The sequence below is a fragment of the Primulina huaijiensis genome, unplaced genomic scaffold, assembly GCF_012295235.1.
Source record: "Primulina huaijiensis isolate GDHJ02 unplaced genomic scaffold, ASM1229523v2 scaffold32015, whole genome shotgun sequence".
Lineage (NCBI taxonomy): Eukaryota > Viridiplantae > Streptophyta > Magnoliopsida > Lamiales > Gesneriaceae > Primulina > Primulina huaijiensis.
The window spans coordinates 275,807-278,256 of record NW_027357518.1 but is presented as its reverse complement, the minus strand read 5'-3'; the positions used below and the strand labels follow the sequence as shown (position 1 = coordinate 278,256).

The 2,450-nt window shown below is 38.7% G+C and overlaps 1 protein-coding gene across 1 annotated transcript; it reads right to left on the bottom strand.

Annotated features, from left to right (window-relative positions):
* Positions 1-387: 387 nt before the first annotated feature.
* Positions 388-2,182, bottom strand: LOC140968033 (probable WRKY transcription factor 53). Its single transcript, XM_073428873.1, has 3 exons — positions 1,583-2,182; positions 1,364-1,492; positions 388-1,144 (listed from the first exon to the last, which is right to left on the bottom strand). The coding sequence occupies exons 1-3, from the start codon at positions 1,909-1,911 to the stop codon at positions 490-492; spliced, it is 1,113 nt and encodes a 370-aa protein (XP_073284974.1). The 5' UTR covers positions 1,912-2,182; the 3' UTR covers positions 388-489.
* Between the last annotated feature and the right edge of the window lie 268 nt (positions 2,183-2,450).

Below are 2,450 nucleotides of genomic sequence, written 5' to 3'. Positions count from 1 at the left end.
GTCACCTCCATTGTTACGATTAGCTGGAGGTGTGTATCTACTCCTTAGGATGATGAGGTAAATTTGGTATTATCCCTTATAATTCTCATGAAGACTTGTTCAAGGCTTATATTAGTTATCTAATCTTTGCAGCTTTATCTTAGGTATTTGTGGAACTGATTTTGTTTATCTGTTAAATGTCATGGTTTATTGGTTCCTGATTGGTAATCAAAGAGCATTTGTATTTTGATGCTCCGATCTTTGATTCAATCCACATTTAAAATGTTGCCTTAGATGATAGATATTATAGTGCCTTTTTTCCCTTCAGTTTCTAGATACGAACACTTGAACTAGCAACTTTAGAAGCTTGTTCTTCCCGGTGAACGACAAAAAGTGTAAAAAGAACTATGAACACTGAATATATATGCTATAATTATCTTCCTCGGATTTTAAACCCTTCAAAGACCACACACCAAGGTAGCAGAAGGGCCACTTTATTTCCTATAATTTTCAACATTCAAAGTTTGAATTGGTGAAAAATTCTGTGGTGTTGAATGGGAAGTTTGGGTCGAGATCAACATGATCAATCGAGAACTCCACGCCTCCAATCGGGGAATTAGTTGTTGAAGCATGGGCCGACATTATCTCAGCAACATCAGCTTCTGAATGCCGCAAATTAGCACCTCCCCGATTGCTCTTTATTGGGTTATAAGTCCCTGTAGTGAAGTAGTTCGACTCTGATACGGCTGGAGATAAAAACAGTGGCGAATATGTTCTTAAATACGTGCCCTGGTGGTTACCATTAACAAGATCAGATAATGGAAAATAACAATTTTCGCTGTCATAGGATGCAAATGTTGATGGAAAAGAGAAGTGGGCCGATGTTTCATTATTGTTTAAATCCTCAGTGTTGACTCTGAGGTTAGATTTCAAGCTGGAAAGTGTCTGGTTAAGCTGTTGTGGTTGATGAGAACAGTGAGAAATATCATTTTTCATTTCTTGTTTTTCAGGTGATGCTGCTGGTGGGACTGCAATAGTGGAGTGGTTGCAAGTGTGTGTTCCTCTGTAGGTGATATCAAACGTGGTTGGATCGTCATCGGATCTTTGCACTTGCTTCGTCGCCCAACAATCTTGAACCAGACGGTACGTACATCGGTAGTAGCTCCTACAAAATGGATCCATTTGCATCAGTTTTGTTCGGATAAGAACAATAATATATAGGAACAAGTGTGCATTTCGAAAAAAATTCTAGTTCAATGGACGGTTGTCCACCTTGCCCCTCTTCTTGATCAGCCCTCCTCACATGTGAAAACACTTGATGAGTACAAGTGTGCACGTTTTTTTAGTGAATAAATGCGTTCCGAGTAGGAAACAGAGAGTATACCTCGGATATTTAGCTCCCAAAATGTCCTTTTGCCCATACTTTCTCCAACTAAATCCATCATCAGTAGGGCCTTCAACTCCACTTTCAGAGTTTACTTTCACTTGTTCTGTCCAAGTGGGCTGCAGCTTTCTGTCATATTAAATCAAGTAACAGAGTCAACACACACGCAAATACACACAAACAACGTCAAATAAATTTCCATCTTTATTCGAATTTCACCTTTTCTTTGAGGGATTCACGTAATCCTGATGATCCCCGAAATTCTTGTTCAAACCCTCACTTCTTGGACTTCCATCAACCGATACTGAAGACTCGAGCGCAACTGATGTTGCCGCTGTCATAACAACTTGATCTTGCTGTTTTGATCCCGTCCATTTCAGAATCAACAGAGCCTTCTCATAAGAAGACAAAATCCTCTGCATTAGCAAGTCTTGAGGTTGGTTTTGAAACGTCGTGCACAGATGAAACCGAAGCTGCTTCGCTTTCTCCATTCCTTGAGTGAGCTCATTGATAAGTGTCTTATATTCCCAGTTCACAGGACTCTCCATTTCTTGTTTTTTTCCCTGCCTGTTCTCGTGTAGGAAATATGGATTTATCCTTGAACAAATCTCAGTTGATCACTTAGCTCTACGGAACAGTAAAACAGTATAACTACTCAAGTTATACAGCAGAATCAGTTTTAGTTCATAAATATAAGAAAGACTAGGATCTGGAAAGTTAAGAAAATTAGGTAACTGGATAAAACAGCATGCATAAGACTAATTGTGGGCTCTTTAAATTTTTTTAAGGCAGTTTTTTCTGCTGTGAAGTAGGGTGTTTTAGATGNATATAAAGGAGTTCCGATGAAGTAGAAAGTGGAAGCTTTTGAATTTAAAGAAACCTGAGAAAAGAAAAGAATGAAGGGAGTGTTGAACTTTGACCGAGAAACCGAGTATTTTTTCTGCATGGACCAATCTTTGGTCATAAATCTTATTAATAAATAATGGGATAGTTAGGAGAGTAGCGAAAAGTCAAGTGTAGACCAATTCAAACCTCTCTTTTCCCTGCTTGCTACTCTTAAGTCTTAACGTAGAGCAAGTAACATGAA

Coding starts and splice junctions, on each gene's coding strand:
- LOC140968033 (XM_073428873.1), bottom strand. CDS start 1,911: ATGGAGAGTCCTGTGAACTGGGAATATAAGACACTTATCAATGAGCTC. Junction 1,493..1,582: donor GTGAATCCCTCAAAGAAAAG/GTGAAATTCGAA, acceptor TTAATATGACAG/AAAGCTGCAGCCCACTTGGA. Junction 1,145..1,363: donor TTGGGAGCTAAATATCCGAG/GTATACTCTCTG, acceptor TCCATTTTGTAG/GAGCTACTACCGATGTACGT.